The sequence below is a fragment of the Chlorocebus sabaeus genome, chromosome 12, assembly GCF_047675955.1.
Source record: "Chlorocebus sabaeus isolate Y175 chromosome 12, mChlSab1.0.hap1, whole genome shotgun sequence".
Taxonomy (NCBI): domain Eukaryota; kingdom Metazoa; phylum Chordata; class Mammalia; order Primates; family Cercopithecidae; genus Chlorocebus; species Chlorocebus sabaeus.
The window spans coordinates 75,262,560-75,282,169 of NC_132915.1; the positions used below are offsets into that span (position 1 = coordinate 75,262,560).

The following is a 19,610-nucleotide window of genomic DNA, read 5'->3' on the forward strand; positions in this document are numbered from 1 at the left end:
TGCTACTGAGATTCATGCATGTTGTTAAATATATCAGTGGTTAGTTCCTTTTAAATTACTGAGAAATATTTCATTGTGTGGATATAACACAGTTTATCTGTTCACTAGGTTTTTTGCAATTTGGATTATTTGAATATTTAACTTTTTTTTTTACTATTGTAATACTGCTTTAACAATTTGTGTATGTAATTTTATATATTTCATTACTCTTGGAGAGTTAGATATATAGCATTGAGATTGCAGAGTCATGTGGTGAGGATGTTTAACTTTATAAGAAATTATCAAGCTGTTTCCCAGAGTGGTTGCTGCACCATTTTGCATTCCCACTACAAAAGTAGGAGGATTATATTTGCTTCATTTCCTCACTAACATTTTGTATTATGAGACTTTTTGTTATTTGTTATATTTTATTTTATTTTTTTAGAGATAGGATCTCACTGTGTTGCATGGTTCAGAGTGCCATGGCTATTCATTGGCATGATTATAGCACATTACAGCCTCAAAGTCCTGGCCTCAAGTGACCCTGAGGCTCCCAAATAGCTGGGACTGTAGGTACAGATCACCATGCCTGTCTCTGTTCTTTTTATTCTTAGCCATTCTAGTGAATCTGTAGTGGTATCTCATCGTAGTTTTAATTTGCATCTTTCTAATGACTGATGATATTGACCATCTTTTTAAGTGCTGGTTGATTGACCATCCATCTGTTTTCTTTTGTGAAGTATTCATATCTTGCACATTTTAAAACAAACTGGTTAGTCTTAATGAGTTATAAGCACTAAATCTGTATACAAGACCTTTGTTTGGTGTTTTGCAATTATTTTTTCTAATCTTTGGTTTGCTTTTTGTTTTCTTAATGACATCTTTTGATGAGCAAAAGTTTTAAATTTTGATGAAGTTGAATTTGTTTGTTTTTATTAATGGCTCATGTTTTTTGTGTACTATCTGAGAAATTACTGCCTTACCCCAAATTCGCAATTTTTTTAATGCTCTCTTCTGCAAGTTTTTTAGTTAGCTCTTATGTTTATATATATGATAAATTTTGATTTAATTTTTTATTATGGTGTGAAGAAAAGGTCAAGGTTTATCTTTTTTCTCCCATACAAAAAATACAGTTATTACAGAAGCATTTATTGGAAAGACTGTCTTCTGCATTGAATTACTTTGCCACCTTTGTTGAAAATAGATTTTATTATAGGTTTGATGGCATGAAAGGAGGCTGATAGAGTTTCTAGTAATAGCAGCTACCAATATTATGGAGAAATAGAAGTAGTTTACCTCATTAAATAAGCAAGGACATCATCTTTTTAATAGCACTATTTTAAATAACTAGTTGCAGCAAATCATAATAAAAGAGATAAATAGAATATGTATAGGTGGTTAGAAAGAAAAATAATACTATTTGCCAGTGACAAGGGGCTATAACCTAGAATGTTTAGGAGATTCAACAAAAACATATCTTGAAATGAGGCGCTTAAATTATAGGTTATAAAACAGATGCCTAACTAAAGTCAGTCATTTGTCTTATCAGTGCACAGAAAATACAATGAAAAATATAATACTTGTTTTATTAAAATAAAATCTAACAAGATATATGTGGGACCAAATACAGAGAGTTATAGTATTTTAATTAAAAAAAAAAAAAGCAAGAGAGGTATAATCTACTGGTTGAGTAGTCTTAATATAGTAAAGATGACAATACTAACAAAATTAATTTATAGATTTAATACAGTGCCAGTTAAGATCCCAGTAGGATGTGCATTGAACTTGATTGATAATGTAAATCACAGAGTAAAGGACCAGGGAAGAATTTCAGAGGGGAAATGTTTTTAAATTGTTTCTCATTCACAAGATAATTTGAAAGGATTAGAAGTAGGTGCATATATTGTAAGACAATGAAATGGGAGTAAAAAAGATCAGGAGCCACACAATGGAAATGGAGAAGAGATGAGACCAGAAATCTAGGCTAAGTGTAGTTACTGACATTAAGCACTAAATTAGCTGTGCAGGAAGGGAAACACATGGGTTTCACCAGAGGTTGCGAATCCAAAAGCCCCTAGGCAGATACTGTAAATCACTTACATGGGTTGGGTATAAGACAACAGGGAATATTGGACACTTTGAACTTTATATGTGCGTGCCCCATATAAAGGAGATAGCTGCTAATTGGGGTGAGTTTTGGCATATGGGTAGATGGGGCCAGTGATGCTAAGTTTTTAGAGGAAGCCAGAAGTCTCTTAATGAGAAGAAGAGTGTATCAGTCCTATGATTTTTAAATGTTGATAGTTAGTGTACTAGCCAAATGAAAGATGGGAGCGAAGGATTACTAATTGTGTGAGTACAGATTGTGTATCTATAGTTGTGATTATCTAATTAATAATTGTATCACTTGGAGAATGAAAGGGGTATTGCCATTCTAGGCCGAAACCTGTTCCAAAGGACAACAACAAGACTACCTGGACATAGGTTAAGAACAGTGATGGGAACAAAATAGAAACAGCAGAAATAAATACTGTGAAAGTAGTCAGTGTTTAACAAAAAACATTGGGTTGAGTGATATTTTGAAGAAAGCTACATTTAGTTCTATTTTAATCTCATACCATGCAAAATAAGTTCCACATGGGTTAAATATTTTAAAATGAATGTTCTACTTTATATAATTGAATGAATATTATACTTTAGTGATTGTTATATTTTGTATAATTTCAATATTATAAATGAATATTATACTTTATATAATTTCAATAATTGATACATTGTTGAGGCAATAAAGGAATTAAATAAGGCTGGGCGTGGTGGCTCATGCCTATAATCCCAACACTTGGGGAGGTTGAGGCGGGCAGATTACCTGAGGTCAGGAGTCCAAGACCAGCCTGGCCAACATGGTGAAACCCCCTTCTCTATTAAAAAAAAAAAAAAAAAAAAAAAAAACCCAGGCGCAGTGGCAAGCCCCTGTAATCTCAGCTACTCGGAACACTGAGACAGGAGAGTTGCTTGAACTCAGGAGGCAGAGGTTGCAGTGAGCCGAAATTGCACCATTGCACTACAGCCTGGGCAACAGAGTGAAACTCCGTTTCTTTAAAAAAAAGAAATTAAATAATTCGAAGGTAGGCATGTTTGATTATCAAAAATTTGATTCTCTGATACAAAAGCAATACAATGGGAACAACATTTAGAGTTTTTCTGTAATAGGTAAGATTTTTCATGCAATTGGGGATGTATCTGTACGGGTAGATCCATTAGGCAGATAATTGAAGGACAGGTTACACTGTTGAAAATAACAGTAATGTTTGGCCAAAAGATCTTCATTTGTAAAATGAAAATAATAGTAGTACTTCCTTTGGTGTTTTACAGGAGTAAAGATCATAAATCATGGTACGCCTTAGCAGAGTGCTTGGGATCATGAACGTTAATAGCTGTTTATTATAATCATCTTCATTATCATCCGAAACAAGCTTCAAAGTTACTTATCAAGGCTTCATCCCTTTTTAACCTAGATGGGGAAAACACAGATATTTTAACCATCTGTTACATTTATGTAGTTTACAAAGCACTCTCACATATTCTGTCTCATTGATTCTCACTATCCCTGGGAACTATTTAAATTTTTTCTCAGGTTTTCTTTCAGGGTTCCCTCTTTCATAGACACAGCTTGGTCTTTGTCATCACCCTTAATTGTTCTACCTATAAAAGCAATTCAGAGTAATTCAAAACTTCCCCCACCCTCACCATGGGCTTCTCTCCTTCCATCTTGCATTGCATGTCCTTTTTTGCCCACTGCAGCCATTCTTCGACCTCTAGTCCTTCGACTCCTGTACTTTCTCCCAAGCGCTTTTTTTTTTTTTTTTTTTTTTTTGAGACGGAGTCTTGCTCTGTCGCCCAGCCTGGAGTGCAGTGGCGTGATCTTGGCTCACTGCAAGCCCCGCCTCCCGGGTTCACGCCATTCTTCTGCCTCAGCCTCCCGAGTTGCTGGGACTACAGGAGCCCGCCACCACGCCCGGCTAATTTTTTGTATTTTTAGTGGAGACGGGGTTTCACAGTGTTAGCCAGGATGGTCTCGGTCTCCTGACCTCGTGATCCGCCCGCCTCGGCCTCCCAAGTGCTGGGATTACAGGCGTGAGCCAGCGCGCCCAGCCTTTTTTTTTTTTTTTTTTTTTTTTAAAGACATGGTCTCACTCTGTGGTCTAGGTGGGAGTGAAGTGGCGCAATCTCGGCTCACTACAACCTCCGCCTCCTGGGTTCAAGTGATTCTCTTGCCTCAGCCTCCTCAGGAGCTGGGATTATAGTTGTGTGCCACCACACCTGGCCAATTTTTGTACTTTTTTTGTAGAGATGGGGTTTCACTGTATTGGCCAGGCTGGTCTCAAACTCCTGGGCTCAAGCAATGCACCTGCCTTGGCCTCCCAAAGTGCTGGAATTGCAGGCATGAGCCACCACACCTGGCCTCCAAGTGCTCTTTTTACTCTACTTTCATCCTTGTTTTTTGTTGTAAAATAATTTTTTCATAATGTTGTGGCAATATCTAGTGTATATTTGTGCCTTACTCTGTCTTACTCCGAGATCTGAAAGAAATCTGTGATAGGCAAAGGATTCCAATGGATATTTCTCCAAAGTAGCTATATGAATGGCTAACAGGCACATGAAAAGATAGCCAACATCATTAGCTATCAAGAAATGCAAATCAAAACCACAATGAGTTACTATTTCACATCCACTAGAATAATTATAATAAAAAGGCAGTTACAGATGTTGGTGAGGATGCGGAGAAATTGGAGCCCTCATGCATTGCTTCTGGGAATGTAAAATGGGATAGCTGCTCTTGTAAACAATCTGACAGCCCATCAAAATATCAAAATAGAGTTACCATATGATCCAGCCATTCCACTCCTTAGTATCTACCCAAGAGAGCTAAAAACACGTCTCCACAAAGACTTATACATGAACATTCATAGCAGCCGCAGCATCTAATAGCCAAAAACAGAAAACAGCACAAATGTGCATCAACTGATGACAGGATAAACAAAATGTGGTATATCCACACAATGAAAAGTTATCCAGCCATTAAAAGGAATGAAGTGCTTATATATGCCATGGCATGGATGAACCTTGAAAGTGTTATACTTCATAAAAGAAGCCAGCCACATAGTGTATGATTTTCTTTATATGAAATGTATAGAATAGGCAAATATATAGAGACATAAAGTAGATTAGTAGTTGCCTAGGGCTAGGGAGTAGGCAGCATGGAAGGATGATGTATTCACTTGTTTTCTGTTGCCTGCAGCAGAATACCTGCAACTGGGTAATTTATAAAGAAAAAGGAATGTATTATAATTATGGAGGTTGAGAACTCCAAGATGGAGGGTCTGCATCTGATAAGAGCCTTTTGCTGGTGGGGACTCTGTGCAGAGTCCTGAGATAGCTCAGGGTTATCACATGATGAGGGAGTCAAGTGTGCTAATATGCTAACTCACATCTCTCTTCTTACAAAGCCACCAATTCCCCTCCCATGATAATCCATTAATCCATTAACAAGGGCAGAGCTCTTATGATCCAGTCACCTCTTAAAGGCACCACCTCTCAATACTGCCTCACTGGGGATTAAATTTCAACATGAGTTTTGGAGGGGACAAATATTTAAATCATAACAGATAGGGAGTTATTCTAATGGTTATGAGGTTTCTTTTGGGGGTGACAAAAGGTTCTAAAATTAGATTGTAGTAATGGGATGAACAACTCAGTCAAATATACTTAAAACTTTGAATTGCACAGTTTACACAGGTGAATTTTATGGTATGTTATTTATATTTCAAAAAAGCTGTTACACTAAAAAGAAAATGAAATTTCTGGCCATTGGCTTATGACACATATTATTTCTCAGTATGAGTACTGAAACAAGTTGATTTAGGAGTGTTCTTTCAATTTATTGGACTAACTAGAAAATTGTTTTTTTCATGTGAAATGTTCTTTTTTAAGAGACCAGGTCTTGCTTTGTCAGCTAGGCTGGAGTGCAGTGGTACCACCTTTGCTCACTACAGCCTCAACCTCTTGGACTTAAATAATCCTCCCACCTCAGCCTCCCAAGTAGCTGGGACTATAGGCATGTGTCACCACATCTGACTAATTTTTGTATTTTTTGTAGGGATGGGGTCTGACTGTGTTGCCCAGGCTAGTCTCAAACTCCTGGCCTCAAGTGATCCTCCTGCCCTTGTCTCCCAAAGTACTGGGATTACAGGCGAGAACTAATGCACCCAGTTAAAGTTGTTTTAATTTACTTTCTTGCCTCCGTTTATTATAAGGAATATCATTTGCTGTAAGTGACTCTTGGTTGCCATTCTGACAATTATGTCTCCCTCCGTAGTACATGGATAAGCAGGAGTTTGTAGCTAAATAGGAGAGTCATTCTTCCCCCATGCTTTTCCAGTTCCATGCCTTTGCTCTGCAGTGTTAGTATCTTCTTTGGCTCTTTCATCATCTTACTTTTTACTCTTACGAGGCCTTTGACAATCTGTTTAAAACTATGAAGTATAAAGCCTGTCTTCAGAAAAATACATATGGATTTGCACATCAGCGTTTGCTTATGATTTCTGGAGGCTCACAGATTTCACCCAGGTTAAGAATCTTAAGAATCTCAACCTACACACTGACTTTGGTGATCTCATGCACTCCCAGGGGAAAGCTACCATGTATATGCTGATTATTCCAAAATCACTATCGCCTGTCCAGATTTCTCTGCTAAAACCCTACAGCCAACTGTATAGGTCCATTTGGACACTTCATAGGCATCTCCAACTTAAATTGTCTAAAGTTGGAACGTCATCCTTGTCCTTTTGTACTCTGCTTCTTCTGAGTCCCCTATCTTACAGAATTGAGCAGGATTCCAAACGAGAATGTGCTAGCCATTTAGTCTAAGATGCTAAGCATTATGTTTATTTTTTTTCCTTTCCCCCTATGTATAATCAGTCATAACGTTTTCTTCAGTGTGTCTAAACTTTTGAAATCTACTCCTTTTTATTCGCATTCCCACCCTAGTTCAAGTCATCATTTCTTGGTAGAAATTTAGTAGCCTCCTGGCCAGTCTCCTTACTTTTCTCTTGCTTACCTCTGATTCATTCTGCACATTGCAGCTGGTGAGCTCCCAATGGCTTCCCAGTGTCTTTAAGAAGAACTCCAAACTTTCTAACTTTTTTTTTTTTTTTGAAACTGAGTCTCACTCTGTCACCCAGGCTGGAGTATGGTGGTGCAATCTCAGCTCACTGCAACCTCCACTTCCCAGGTTCAAGCAATTCTCCTGCCTCAGCCTCCCAAGTAGCTGGGATTACAGGTGCACACCACCACACCTGGCTAATTTTTGTATTTTAGTAGAGACAGGGTTTCACCATGTTGACCAGGCTGGTCTTGAACTCCTGACCTCAAGTAATCTGCCCACCTTGGCCTCCCAAAGTGCTGGGATTTACAGGCATACCATTTATAAGGCCCTGATTGATCTAGTACCAGCTGACCTGTCCAGCCGTCTACCAACCATCCTGACCATTTTCTTGTTTTCAGCTGTGCCATGCCCCCTTTCACCTTTTTGCCTTTGCCTGCTCTGTTCCTGCCCTGTTCCTACCCACTTTCATCCACACTGGTTAACTCTTACTCATTCTTTAGGTCCCAGCTTTAGATATCCCTTCCTCAGGACACCTATCCTGATTTTCCATTAATGGGGTATGTTTGTTGCCTCCTCTATAATCCTGGTTTCCCTGCTTTAGCACTAGCACACTGTTTATAATTGTCTTCTTACACTCTGGATTGTGAACACTAAGAAGGGAGACACTTACTTATCATCATCTTTAGTACTTATTTAGGCCTACACCTGGCAGAATAGGTGTTTAATAAAATTCTTTTGAATAAACGAGAGTATTTCTCTGTTCCTGAAATATCTTCTTCCCTATCTTCACTCCTCTCTGGCCCCACTTAGCAAAATCTTATATAATTACCATCTGTTTATTACTTTGAGAAATAATGCAGCTGCTTCTTTATTCCAGGCATCATTTTAGGCACTAAGGATGTAGGGATGAATTAAGCAGTCAAATATCTTTGCCCTGTTGGAGCTGATATTCTACTAGTGGTGGTGGAAAATAAACAGATAAATCAGTAAAATACACAGTGTGTGAGCGAGTGTAAGTCTGAGGAGAAACAAAGCAGGAAAGATGAAGGCACATCAGAGTAGAAAGTTGGCGTTTTAGGCAGGCTGGCCAGCGAAGGCTTCACTGAGAAGGTGTCTTTTGAGTGAAGACTTGAAAGGAGGGAAGGAGCTAGCTCTGTTGCTGTCTAGAAAAAGAGCATTCCAGGCAGATAGGCAGTGCAGCGGCCCCAAGGTGAGAGTGTGCCAGGTTGCTTGAGGAACAGAAAGGAGACCAGTGGGAGACCAGGCGAAGGTGAGGTGAGGTTAGAGAGGTGCACATTCTCTGAATATTGCTCTCTTAGTCTGATCTTTGGGCTTCCTCTGCAGTTTAAAGTTATTTTCAGCTCGCAGTGCTGTGAATTACCAGAAAGGACCATGAAAGTTTCTCTTCTTAGCAGTTGCCTGTAAATCAAGGTCTGCAGAAGTGCTGGCGGAGGAGGCTGCCATGCTGTTTAGAATTCAGTTGTCTCTTTGGGGATTGGTGAGATGCATCCTTAGGTTTTAGTTTTAACAAGTGGCACCTCTTCCTTAGGAGATTTTTGCCTCTTCCTAATTAGGACTGAGGAAGCAGTGGGGAAGGGTCACACCCCTGTCAGCAACCTCATGGGTTGGGTTTCTTGGGTTTCACCAACTCCGGGGTGCTGGCCCCATAGTTCTTTCCTAATATAACAGGGCTCCTCTGGGGGCATTTGGGTCCCACCCCGAATCAGACGACTGGGCTTGCCTTGCTGGCACCCCAACACCAGCCCCTCTGGAAATAAGAGGCCTCCTCTGGGCAGAATTCCACTGTGGGTGGAGTACAGATCTGCGGGGCTCTCTGTAGCCTATGTTTAGCAATAGCAAGCCTCCGCTAGGCTGTCATGGTTTTCAGTTTGGTATGATTCACTCACGGCAACACTCTCTGTGGAAAGGGGCTATAAATTGTAAATTGATATGAGGTAATAATTGGAAAAATGATCAGACTCCATTTTTATTCCCCTCTGGGGAAGACACATGTCAGGAATCACTAAAGCAGAAGGTGACAGAGGGATTTTTCAGCCTGCTTTCCAGCTGTAGTGCTGCAGTGCTTCCATCCTGATTAGAGAGGAGAGCAGCCAAATTCGGCAGGAGGCGGCCAGCAGACCTAGTATCTGCTTGCCACCTTTTGCTCCAAAAAGGCTTGTCGCAGAGTTGCCATGGCAGCAGGAGGCAATTTAATGGCAGAGGCTCATCTCTGGAGCAGCGCTGCTGTTCCCCAGCCATTCCCTCTCTAGCCTTCAATTCGAGGGGCTGGCCATACTAGGGTATCACTGTTCCATGGCCATTTGAGTACATGTTGCCTAATGGAAGAGCTGTAAGATCTTCCAGATTCTAAGGATGGCTACATCTTCTATCCCCTGCTTCTCCTTAGTGCATAGCTCTTTGATGCTCCATCCTATAGTCGACTTTATCAGATTATTTGCAGTTCCTTAAATATGCTCTTTCATGATTCTGTGCTTTTAGACATGCAGTTTCCTCTGCCTAGAGTGCTCCCTTCCCCATCTGTCTGGAAAATTCTTACTCATTTTCAAAATATGACTTAGATACTGCTTCCTCCTCCTTAATGGTTTCTCTGACCCCTTATCCTCCATGCAGAATTACACAATTTCCACTGCCATCTCAGCCTTGCCTCCTATCACATGGTTTTTAAATGACTGTATACATTTTTGTTTGTTTTTCTCTAGACTGTAACTTACTTGCATTCAAGAACTGTATTTTATGAATTTGGTATCCAAAGGGTCTAACCCAGGAGTATACACCTAGTAATGTTTGTTATAAATGAAGATTTTCTTATCCTATTTAATTCCTGTCACGTGAGTGTTGCATACCACATAAGAGTACAGCCCTATATCATGTCCAGGTAGGGCTTTGTCTGCCAGGGATCCCAGAAGATTGCACTGATTTAATCAACTGACTTGACTGGTCTGTAACTCACTCTCCTTTACATTTATTCTCACTTTCCAGTTTGAACTGGAAAGTTAGGTTAGTCACCCAGCTTGCCAATCAGTTCCATTCTTTGTTAAATTAGGATGTTGTGAGGCTAAAGCCTGTAATGCTTTGTGACTCAAAGTAAATTATCAATGAATCTTACTGTCTTTACCTTCTCCTATCTTCAGTAAAGAAAGTAAAAGCAAAACAGAAGTTTAAATGAGTTTTAAACCTTCTATGGCATGGTATCATTCGTTTTCATCTTCTTGCTCTGAGTGCAGCTTTAAAAGTCACTTCTTTTGTGACTCTTATCCTTTTTCCTGAGTTTCAGTGATTTAATGTCCCTCCTTTGTCTCATCCTGTTTTCATCTTTGGTGCATCTGTCCCCCTCATTCACTGCGTAGACAGAGCATTTTATTTAGACATCTCTCCTTTTCCTACCTTTTGGGATAATTTGTTATTGTATCTCAAAAATATCCATTTAAAAATAAACCTTTTTCTGTTCCTCAAATAATTTCTGGAAACGACCCCAACTGTAATAAATACACATTTACATGCCTTACCTGCTGTCCTCTGTAATGTTTGCTTTGCAGTTTGGTCTGAACATTTTTCTCCATTCCCATCTACCTTTTAAGTTCAAAGCTTACTTAGGCTGTTTTGCAATTCCCTTTGCAAATGCATTTCTGTATCATCTGATCATGCTATGTGCATATTGTATATGCCAATGCCTGCAGGTGTCTAGGCTGTTTTGTTTATAGAGTATTTTTCTCTTACTGCTTCTTGTCTTTCATTCTCACTTTTGGTATTTTATTTATTCCTGTTCCTCTAAAGGATGTGAAACTTAAACCTGTATTTAAATTATCAAAAGGCTCAGTAAAAGATTCACTGAGGATGACAACGACAAACTTGCTCTTAACTTAGGTTTATGGATTATCTGTGACATGGGCTCTCCACCTTGGAGATGGCGTAGAGAAGGAGGAGGTATGGAGGCCAAGGCAAATAATCAGAGTTGGCCTGAGAAGCTTTTTCAAAATGTATGTGCTGCATCTCTTTCCTGATCCTTGCCCTGTCGAGAGTGAAACTAGGCGGATACTGTGTGTTACCCTCTCAGCTGAAATACTCATCTGTAGTTTTCAGTTACAATAATCTAGTTTGTCAGTGCCATGCTTATTACGATTATTTGTTTCATTGTCTAAATATAAAAATAAAACTATCAGTTCATTTTGTTTAAACTGAAAAGTGAAAAACTAATGTAAGCATTTATTTACCTGGTTAAGGACATTTTCAAATCAAAAGGCGAGAAAGTGCAATTTTAATAAATCATAAATTGGTTTGATACACGCACTTGCCTCCTCTGTAAATATTCAGTTAAATATGAATTAGTTAAAATATAATTACATGCAAGCATGTTGCCATGGATTGGATGAACTTCAGAATGCTGGAAACAGAATATTCAAAGTTAATAGAGAACAGTTAAAGTTACTAATGATATTTGTAGGAAATATTTTGGAATAGTGCAGAATGGAAACAGTGAAACTCAGAATCAGAGGTACTAGGTTTGAATTCATGCTTTGGCACCTACTAGCTCTCTTGGGCCTGGTGGTTAGGCCTCAAGGCCTCAGTTTTAACATCTTTGGAATGGTTATGACCCCTACCTCACAGAGTTGTTGCAAAGATCAAATCAGGTGTTGAATGTGACAGTGACTAATACCTAAACACCCAACAAATGTTAGTAGAATCTGGACCTACGATCAAGGTTTCCATGTTATTTTTAACTTTATGTGTGTACGTTTGAATATGTAAAATGCATAGAGAATTAAGCTTAATATCTTCTCTTTTCCTTCTTTCTTTTTGCTTTTTTTTTTTTTTTTTTTTTTGAGACACAATCTCACTCTGTCGCCCAGGCTGGAGTGCGGTGGCGCCATCTCGGCTCACTGCGACCTCTGCCTCCCAGGTTCAAGCGATTCTCCTGCCTCAGCCTCCCAAGTAGCTGGAATTACAGTTGCCCGCCACCACACTCAGCTAATTTTTGTGTTTTTAGTAGAGATGGGATTTCACCATGTTGTCCAGTTTTGTCTTGAACTCCTGACCTCAAATGATCTGCCTGTCTTGGCCTCCCAAAGTGCTGGGTTTACAGGCTTGAGCCACTGCGCCTACCCAGCTTAATATATTCTTAGACTATGGAGGGCAGGTAAGATATGGAGTGTAAGCATGTGATGTATGTGAGTGTGTATTTCTTGAAGATATCATTTCAAGTAAGTTTTTAGATATTTTCAAACCACATACACAGGCTGAAAAATGTGCAGTGTTAATTTCAGAGAGTTATAGTCATGGTAGCATTCTTCTCACCCTCCTGTTCTTGTTTTCCTTGTGCTGGATCTGTTTTGGCGGCGTACTTGGTTCTCAAGGGGGTAATGACTTTACCCTTAGTCATGAATACTCCTACACAGATTTTTTTTTTTTTTTTCTAAATGAAAACTAAATATTAGTATTGTATCCCTGTTTTATGCCCATATAAGAAAGTGTTGAGTTTAGTTCCTCACTATGAAATGTAAAATGTGTGGAAAGCAAATAGTATTCTTTGTGGTAATGACACAAATCATTGAGTGCATGCTATGTTAGGTGCTTAACATATATTATTGATCACATTACAACAAACTATAAAATAGGTGATATGTAATTTTTCAGATAAGGAAACTGAGGGTCAGAAGGATAAATATATTTTCCAAGGTCAGAGAACTATTAAGAGAGAATCAGAAAGCAAGTTCACATTGGTCTGACTAAAGCAAGGGATAAGGTTGCTGCCCAGTCACTAGCATAAGTCAAAGGAATATGTTTTAAGGTATAAAAGAAGTTAGAAATGTAATAGGGATACTTTTGCCCTTGGAGGAGGCTGAAGCCTGCAGGACGGACAGTGCATCTATTCTCAAGAGGTTGTCATTGATCCAGCCTAGGCCCAGCAACAAGGCCCAGGCAGCTTCTGGCTTTTTTTTCCTTCTCCCTAAGCTTCTTTTTCTACTGTGGTGTGATTCCCCAGATGGTTCTCAAGGCATTGCTTATCACTTAGAACTGTGTACTCAATGCCTCTCTCTCATCCCAGTTCCAATGCCCAACTCCCACCCCATAGAGAAACACACAACAGAATTACTGTGAGAATTATATGAGTTAATATATGTAAAGGGTTTAATACAGTGTCTGATAAATAGTAAGTACTCAATAAAATTGGCTATCATTTTTTTAAAGTCTTTATCATTAAGTATTATTAGGCCAGGCGCAGTGGCTCATACCTGTAATCCCAGCACTTTGGGAGGCCAAGGTAGGTGGACCACCTGAGATCAGGAGTTCAAGACCAGCCTGGCCAACAAGGTGAAACCCCTGTCTCTACTGAAAATACAAAAATTAGCTAGGTGTGGTAGCAGGCGCCTGTAATTCCAGCTACTCAGGAGGCTGAGGCAGGAGAATCGTTTGAACCTGGGAGGCTGAGGTTGCAGTGAGCTGAGACCATGCCATTGTACTCCAGCCTGTGTGACAGAGCAGAACTCCATCTCAAAAAAAAAAAAAAAAGTGTTCTTAGTAGTGATAGTAGTGGTGATGGCAATGGTAGCAGTGATAGTGGTGGTGGTGGTGGTGATAGCAGTAGTGGTTGATTCAAAGGTTTTATGACACATTTTTCAAGGACCTGATTGTTCCCTGTCCATGATCTGTCCTTGTGCAATTCATTATACAGGGTCACAGGCATAGACATGCTTAGTCAGACGCCCAAGATAGAAGAAGGGAGAATTAGTAAGAGAATGCTTGTTTCTACTCAGAAGGTGCCAGAAACAATTCTCTGTATGCCCTACTTCCTTGTTATCAGCCATGGAAACAGTCCACAAAACCTATTTCTAAACCTCATCTTGCCTGGCTTTTTTTCTTTCCTTCTATCTGTATAGATAGAACATTTGGAGTCACTGGTTTGGAGTCACTGATAGGGTCACACACACGTTTTTTTGTTGTTGTTTTCTTTCAGTTTGGTAAGTTATACCTGACCTTCATGCCGGGTTCCCAGACCTGTTGCTGTGCTGAAGTGTGCAAAATTACTTGATCTGCAAAGGCCTCTGTAGTTGCCCCCCTTTTTTTTCCTACTTACTTTTTTTTCCCCTTCATATAAAAGTTTCCATTTTAGCATATGTATTGACTTTACCTTTTCTGCTTTTCAGTTTGTTCTCCTAATTTTTATATTTGGTTATATTTCCTGTTCCAGATTTGAAACCACATTTTGCATAGCAACAGAGTTTAACCGTGTGAAAGGCTATTGACAGATGCATGATTTTATAAAACTTCTTATGAACTCAGTGGAATTGAACCCTGGCTGGAGATTCATTTTAGGTGGAAGCATTACTTCTTGTATTCCCTTCCTTGATCCGTATTATTGCACTTAGCTTATCTCAGTTGAGAATGTTTAGCCCTTATTTTCTCTTTGAGCAAGTGTTAACATCTACAATCTTTATCATCTCATCTACTTTATAACATTAAAAATACATGCTTCAGTATGCTTTCTAATTAATCTTCCCTCTCCTAAAATACAAGTATACAGAACTTAAAGGGTATAATTTCAGATCTGGGGATTATTTTGTCTATCTGTAATGGACAGTATTTAACTATTAATAAATAATATTTACTGCAGTTATATCAGCTCAAAAGTAATTGGCATTCTTTCTAGAAAATGCGGATTATGAAAGGTAAAATAAATTAAAAATCACTTTATTTTAATACCCAGAGATGACTGTAGTTGAAATGTTGGTGTATTTCCCTCTAGTCTCCATTTAACTTTATATATTCAGTTGTATATATTCATTGATATCTATAATATATATTCATTTTTGGAATTATGTAATTCTGTTTATATGAATTATATATAATGAATGAATTATATTTATTAACTAAAGTTTACAGTTTATATATAAACTGCAATTCATGCTATATTATATAGCAGTATTATGATATTCCAATAATTTTTTTGGTACAAGTTTGACAAAATAAAAAATTAATGATTTGAAGAAAACTGAAATAGATGATTTCTGATTATAAAATATGCATGTGTACAATTTAAATATTAGAAAAATAGATCATGATAATTATGAATCCTACAATTCCCCTATTCCCACTGTTAGTCTGTTTATAAGCAATTTTTTAAAAATGTATTTATGATGAGATTTTTATCGTGGAGGAATGTGGAATAGATGTTCTTTGCTCTAGGCTTAGTCAAATATGCGGTGACCCACAATGTGTTTTGTGAAATAATATCTCAGTTTTTTCTCCATGCTTTAGGTATGTATTCTTTTTGGATCCATGCAACCTGGACTTGATAAACCGGAAGATTAAGTCTGTAGCACTGTGTGTAGCAGCATGTCCAAGGCAAGAACTGAAAACTCTGAGTGATGTTCAGAAGTTTGCAGAGATGAATGGTGAGACATTAGGCCGTCCAAATCTATGTCCTATCACCTTGTTCTCTTTGTTAAATATAAATTTGCCCTAGTGTTAAATAAATTATCAAGGAACCTTAGATAATTGAAGTAATTTTGGACTTCCTTGCTAAAAAATATTATAGTCACCCAGGGAGCTTGTTAAACTCCAGATTCCTGGGCCCCACCCAGCAAAATTCTGACTGAGTGGGTCTTTGCGCTCTGGAAGTTAGTATTTTTTAAATAAATATCTCAGGTGACTTTGATGTAGTCTGTTGAGTGTTTGGAAATTACTAAACCACTCTAGGTAAAATTTATTTCTTCTTCCCCCTTCCCAAGGATTGGTTAAAAGTATTTCAATTCACATTTATATAAATTGAAACAAATTTTATATATTGAAATAATATATATACGTGTGTGTGTGTGTGTGTGTGTGTAACCCTGGTTAGCAATGTAACATATGCATATTATAGGAAATTCGAAAAGTTCAGAAAAAATAAGAAGTAGAAATTAAAATTCCAGCATCAGTACTTTTTCAATGAGTCGGTGTGTATATAGTTTTGTGTTCTGCTTTTTAAATTTAATGTTCTGTCATATCTCTTTTTCTAAAAATAATTGTGAGAAACTTTGAGGCTAAACATAGGGGAATTAGCTGAGAAAACTAACATAGTTTCCTGAAATCTAGCTCTGTTCTCTGAGGCATTTTATCTGTGGGTACCATCCTCAGGTCCACATGGCTTGCCTCAATTCTTTTCTGAGAATCGTTTTTTTAACTACCCTTTGTAGAGGCCCCTGTTTTTGAATTTCTTTGAGGTTTCATGCTTGTATTTTGTGTGTAGGAATCCTCAGAGCTGCCTTGGTCCTGCCCAGATCCACAGGCTGGTGCTGGTTCCTTGGAACAAGGACCAACCCAAGTACCCAGTGGGTACAACTTCTGGCTGGGTGGACAGACAGCCTGGAACCATAACTCTGCACATACTAGCATGGCTCCAGTGTCTTCCTGTTGGGGATGCTAGCCTTCTGAAGGCAGGAGGACTGCAGCCTTCCAGGCTGGCAGTATCCCTGTTCCGTTGTTCCATGCCCTCAGCATAGGACAACATGGGTTGATTTGGGTCTGGATTCCAGTGCTGACTGTCACTGACTGCCTCTGTAATAAGGCTAAAGGGTAAAAGTTCTCTGAGCCTAGGTTTCCTCATCTGAAAAAATGTGGATTAAAAATAATACTCCCTCATACGTTGTTATGAAGATTAAGATGATGTATGAAGAATACTGAACACTTGGCAGGCACTTGAATAAAGAAGTGTCAACCACTCTTCACGATCTCATTTTTTATTTCCATATGGTATCCCCACATGTGTTGTTGCTGAGCCTCTTACCAGAACTACCAGCCTCATCATTATAAGGTTTTTTAGGGAGAGGTGAGCCCTTCCTCAAGGGTTTTTCCAGAATTTTAGACAATGTGAGTATACTCTGACAAGTGATGTGGTTGAGTGGTTAAAAGTATACGCTCCGGATACTTTTAGATACTTTTAGAATTTTAGACAATGTGAGTATACTCTGACAAGTGATGTGGTTGAGTGGTTAAAAGTATACGCTCAGGAGTCCGATTGTTTGGGTTCAAATGTTGCTCCTACCACTCACTGGCTGTGAGACCCTGGGCAAAGTACTTGACTTCTTGCCTCCGTTTCCACATCTATGAAATAGGGACAATATTCATACCTAATATACTTCATAGGATTGTTATGAGGACTTGATACATGAACAATGCTTAGAACAGTATCTGGCAAATATTAAGTTGCTAGGAAAAATTATTGGCTGCTGCTATTATCATTATAATTATTAATATTATTCCACTAATGGAATGTAATAGTCTTTCTGCCTCCAATTTCTCTCTAGTTTTAGCTCTCTTACATACTGCTGCCATGTTAATATTCCTAGAGCTTCAATCAGTGCTAACCCCTTGCTCAGAAAGCATCCATAGTAAAAAATAAAAGTCTATATCTCTTATGCTATCATTCGAAGCTATGATCTAGTCTCGAACTATCTTCCAACATGTCTTCTCAAACCCACTGGTTGCGAGTCTTGGTCCCTTGAACCTGAGTTGTCATCTGGAGGGCTAGAAGAGAGCTAGGTTCCTGTTAGCTGGGTGGCCTGCTGAGATGTTCCCTGGAGGAGAAATGCCCCATGCTCCCCTGCTGGTATGCTTTGTTTCCAGGCTGGTATCCTTCTAAGTGAATATAATACTCACTGTGGCCTGTTCAGGTTTAGTTAAGAAGACCCTCCTGGTGGGTTTTACAGCTTTGTATTTCTCACTGTGTCTTGCACAAAGTAGCTGCTCAAGATTTGTTAATGAATAAACATTATTTCAGAAAACAGACTTCTTAAATTGGTGCCTAGCTACAAAGGTACCATTGGGGTTTTGTGCCAGCTGTATGAATAATAAGTCAATAAGGTAGCCATAAAAAATGACAGCATCAAGTGGTACAACGATGGAGGATAGAGAAGACAAAATTTTAACAGGCAAATAGAAAAGCTATAAAATTATATCAGAGAGAGAGCCTTTGGTATAGGGGCCTAAATACCTTATTTGAGTAGCAACCCTAACTTGAAATTTCTGAATTTCTCAAAAGAACCTATGCTGTTGTTTGAATTGGTAACTTAAAACTAGACCTGGTAAGATTTAATTCCAATATTACCCTTGTCACTGAGAGAACTATGTCTCTGCTTTTTGCATTATTTTTCCTTCTTTTGTCTTTGTAAGTTACCTGGTTTTTTTTCTTTTTCTTCTTGCTTAAAAGACAGAGTAAAGTGCAGTAGTCTGGTCTGTAGGCCAGTGGCACAGTCATGGTTTACTGCAGCCTTGTACTTCTGGGCTCAAGTGGTTCTCCTGCTTCAGCCTCCTGAGCAACTGGTACTATAGGCATGTGTCACCATGCCCAGATAATTTTTTTACTTTATGTGGCAATGAGGTATCACCATGTTATCCAGGCTGGTGTCAAACTCCTAGCCTTAAGTAATCCTCCCTCCTCGGCCTCTCAAAGTACTGGGATTACAGGTATGAGCCACACACCTGGCCATTCAGTTATCTTTTCTATCGTTTGAGGTGCAAGTTGATTCAAGAGTAGCAAGTAATTTTTATTAGAATCTGTGTCTGCATGTTGTTACAGTATATTTCTGTTAGAAAATACACAGACCCTGTAGCCTCAAATATATAAACCTCAATCGTTAATTTCAGAGAGGAATAGCTTTAATATATAATTCAAACTTAAGTGGGAAATTTTCAAGTCAGTAAGAGGGGATAGTGTAAAGTCCATGAAAGAGCCTAAATGTAAGAGCTAAAACTGCAGAAACTCTTAGAAGAAAATGTAGGGGAAAGCTGCATGGCAATGCATTTGGCGATAGTTTATTGAATGGCACCAAATTGCACCAAAAGCACAGGCAACAAAAGAAAAAAATACATAAATTGGATTACGTCACAATTGAAAACTGTACATCAAGGGACAAAAATCAACAGAAGGGAAAAGTCAACCCATAGAAGATACTTGTAAATCAGATATCTGGTAAGGAGTTAATATCTAGACTATCTGAAGAGCTACTATAAAAAAACACACCTAAAATCACACAAGTGTTCATGAGGATGTAGAGAATTGGAACCTTTGTGTACCATTGATGGGAAAGTAAAACAGTGCAGCTGCTATGGAAAATAGTATGTAGGTTCCTCAAAAAATTAAAATTAGCATATGATACAGCAGTCCCACTTCTGAGAATATATCCAAAAGAATTGAAAAGAGGATCCTGAAGAGATATTTGCACAATCATGTTCGTTGTAGCATTATTCACAATAGCCAAGAGGTGGAAGCAACCTCATGTCTGTAGACCAATAAATGGTTGGAGAAAATATGGTGAACTACCAGTCATGGTGGCTCACACCTGTAGTCCCAGAACTTTGGGAAGCTGAGGCAGGAAGAGCACTTGAGTTCAGGAGTTCAAGACCAGCCTGTGCAACGTAGTGAGATCTCATCTCTACAAAAAATGAAATTACCCAGGCATGGTGGCAC

The 19,610-nt window shown here is 38.7% G+C and overlaps 1 protein-coding gene across 6 annotated transcripts in view; it reads left to right on the forward strand.

Annotated features, from left to right (window-relative positions):
* The window catches only part of SLC44A1 (solute carrier family 44 member 1), a 194,405-nt gene that overhangs the window by 76,574 nt on the left and 98,221 nt on the right, over positions 1 to 19,610 (forward strand). For all 6 annotated transcript variants that reach the window (XM_007968522.3, XM_037983084.2, XM_007968521.3 and 3 more), the window contains exon 4: positions 15,419 to 15,555. In XM_007968522.3, the coding sequence (XP_007966713.1) occupies positions 15,419 to 15,555 (137 nt within the window). The remainder of the gene's footprint in view (positions 1 to 15,418; positions 15,556 to 19,610) is intronic.